The 1391-nt window shown below is 48.3% G+C and overlaps 1 protein-coding gene across 1 annotated transcript in view; it reads right to left on the minus strand.

Annotated features, from left to right (window-relative positions):
- Positions 1–1391, minus strand: part of LOC117960513 (intersectin-1-like) — a 33897-nt gene that overhangs the window by 25142 nt on the left and 7364 nt on the right. Inside the window, 3 exon segments of the mRNA XM_034898459.1 lie at positions 379–436; positions 588–760; positions 844–923. Coding sequence (XP_034754350.1) covers positions 379–436; positions 588–760; positions 844–923 — 311 coding nt within the window.

The following is a 1391-nucleotide window of genomic DNA, read 5'->3' on the forward strand; positions in this document are numbered from 1 at the left end:
GGAGGAAACCACCGGTCTGCTGGGTCTCAGGCTGGGGAAGATCCAGCTGGGTCTTAGAGAACTGGAGAGTAGAACCAGGACCGAACTGGCACCAGAACCAGAAACTAGTTAGCCTTGGTGGAAAAGACCCATTAATGCCGATTCTCTCCGACCAATCAGAAGTCTGCAGGTTTTCACGTCACCTTTTTCAGTATTACCTAAAAAAAAAAAAAAGTACCTGTTGGCAGGTACCGGGGACGTTCGTCATTATGGAAAACCCCCCAAAAAAAGGCGAGTAGAGTTGAGGCGGGATGAGCAGGAACCATGTAAATGTTTTTTTTAAATGTTTTTTTTTACCATGTAAATGGTTTAAAAAAGAAAAAAGCCATTACAGAGTACCTGAAAGCTCACCTGGTTTCTTTCCCAGGCTGCCGGTCTTCCCCGCTGGTCCGAAAGACTGGAGACAACGTTTAAATAACAAATAATAATTAAAATTATTTCCACTGTTGTGTAAAAACTTGAAAAAGACACACCTACGGTCCTCGTCCGTCCTCATGTGTTCTGAAAAGGGGGGACGGACGGGGGACGGACGGGGGACGGACTCTCACCTCTGATGCCGAGTCTCGTGGTTTGACGTAATTCGAAGGGAAGACTCCAGTCTTGCCCCCGACCATGCCCGTCCACCAGTCCCCTTCTTTCCTGGTGACCGCGACGACGTCCCCTTGCTGGAAACTCAGGTCGCCCTGCTCGTTGCTGTCGTAGGTGTACATGGCCACGTACTCTGTGCACACGCACGGCGTGGAGTCAGTGACAATCACTCACCTGAGTGGGGGTGTACATGTGCGTGTTCGCGTTGGTGCTCACCTTCTCCAGACTCGGAGGGTTTCGTTGGGGACGGGGAGGGACGCTTTCCATTGGGGGGGCTGTCCGATAGTCCGGACTCACTAGACACGAGAGAGGGAGAAGAGTCTTTAAACGGTTGATTATGTCATTTTTTTTGTAAAATCACACAGACGTTTGGTGTGAAGCGCAAGTTTGACATCGTAAGCAAGTACTGTTCTACTAATGTTTAAAAAAAAACATCCTTGGTGTGATTCTCTTCATGCAACTTCTTCAAAAAGGGCATTCTTCAGTCTTGCGTGAGCCATTGAAGATGATTTAATTTGAGCTCAGACAAGCTGCTAGAGAGCCCAACAAACAGAATATCAGCAGTCCAATCACCTCTGCTGTTGAGTCCAAAAGGTTAAGTCTAATCTGTAGCTGCACTCCAGCTTAAAAGGATTAAATGCTGCGAGATGTAGTAAAAACTGAGACCCGGCAGGCTGTTAGACCAGACAGACCAAATCTTGCAGGTTCTACATCCAAAAGCCAGCCACTGTTTAACCAACAGACTCAAGGGGGGGGGGGGGGGG

The sequence above is a fragment of the Etheostoma cragini genome, chromosome 17 (assembly GCF_013103735.1).
Source record: "Etheostoma cragini isolate CJK2018 chromosome 17, CSU_Ecrag_1.0, whole genome shotgun sequence".
Classification (NCBI taxonomy): Eukaryota; Metazoa; Chordata; class Actinopteri; order Perciformes; family Percidae; genus Etheostoma; species Etheostoma cragini.